Here is a 1216-nt window from a genome sequence, read left to right as displayed (position 1 = left end):
ACCGCGTATCCCAAGCCCTTTACGTTCAAGTCTCTAACGCATATCTGCACGCATCCTAAAACGAATGCGTTGCCGTAGTAGCCATTGGGCAGGCTCGACTCTATTCGTTTGCGTATGTTTACGCTGAAAACGAGCTTTATTATTTGATTGGACGGTAGGTTGAGTGCTCGCGCCCAGCTCCTCCACACGTGCGCCGAGAGCGCTTCGAACGACGTGCATGGAAATTTCGTCCTCTTCTTTAATTCTTTTAGCAAATTTTCGTCGAACGTGACTGAAGTAGGAGTCAATCTTTCTCGAACAAAACGAGAACTGAACCCACAGAGATCGGGTACGCTTTTGAACTCTGGATGACTCAGTGGGTTACCACGAGTCGACCCGAATGCAGCCGGGTTCAAGAGGTGACGACCCCACATCGGTTTCGGGCTCAGCTCATTGAAACCGCGCTTTCCGATGGCTAACTCCGCGAACGAGTTGAGGAACTCGCCGCTGCCAATGCCGTCGCACAAGCAGTGGTTAAACCCAACTCCTAGCGTGGCGCCCCCATCCGAGAGCCACGTCAGCTGCACAACAAGTGGGTAGGGACAAGAACTTCCTCCACTGTGCCCTACGCCTGGGGGCTCCGTCGAATTCGGAGACGGTGGAGTCCGAGATGGCGTCTATGAACACCGCGCCTTGACCTCGGCAGACGACTTCCAGGCCCAGCCCGTCAACCCGGTTTCTCACCCTCCCAGCTAGAGGGTAGTAAGGCACGAGGGCCCGGCCCAAGGCCGACTTCACATTCTCGGTGGTGGCTGCTCTATCCAGCCCGTGGCGTGGTTTGTAAACAAGCAAATACTCGAAGGTGAACCGCACGAAAAGCTGGGAGTCCAAAGCAGAGAGCTGGAGAATGTGGTTTGGAGTTGGCTCTGAAGGGGTGATCAAAACAGCGTCGTTTACATGCAAAGAGCTTGACATTTTAATTTACTGCAACCTTTTCCTCACGGCGAATATATACACACATGTACTTACATATATATTTATATATGGAGGGTGGGGTGGGGTGGGGGAGAATTGAGGTTGAAAGGGTGCATTATTGGGCGATATAAAGAGACAGGGAAAGGGGCGGTCGATGAGAGTGATGGGGGGTTTGGGGGGGGGGGGGGGGGGTTTTTTTTTTTTTTTTTTAATTTTTTTTTTTTTTTTTTTTTTTTTCCCCCCCCCCCACACAAAAAAACAA

General features: G+C 51.6%; 1 protein-coding gene across 1 annotated transcript in view; it reads right to left on the bottom strand.

Annotated features, from left to right (window-relative positions):
• The window catches only part of LOC105160979 (taxadien-5-alpha-ol O-acetyltransferase), a 1512-nt gene extending 392 nt beyond the window's left edge, over positions 1-1120 (bottom strand). The window contains 2 exon segments of the mRNA XM_011078527.2: positions 2-576; positions 578-1120. Of these exon segments, the coding sequence (XP_011076829.1) occupies positions 2-576; positions 578-954 (952 nt within the window). The 5' untranslated portion in view covers positions 955-1120.

Source organism: Sesamum indicum, linkage group LG4, assembly GCF_000512975.1.
Source record: "Sesamum indicum cultivar Zhongzhi No. 13 linkage group LG4, S_indicum_v1.0, whole genome shotgun sequence".
Classification (NCBI taxonomy): domain Eukaryota; kingdom Viridiplantae; phylum Streptophyta; class Magnoliopsida; order Lamiales; family Pedaliaceae; genus Sesamum; species Sesamum indicum.
The sequence above is the reverse complement of the archived record's forward strand: the minus strand, read 5'-3'. Positions and strand labels throughout refer to the sequence as shown.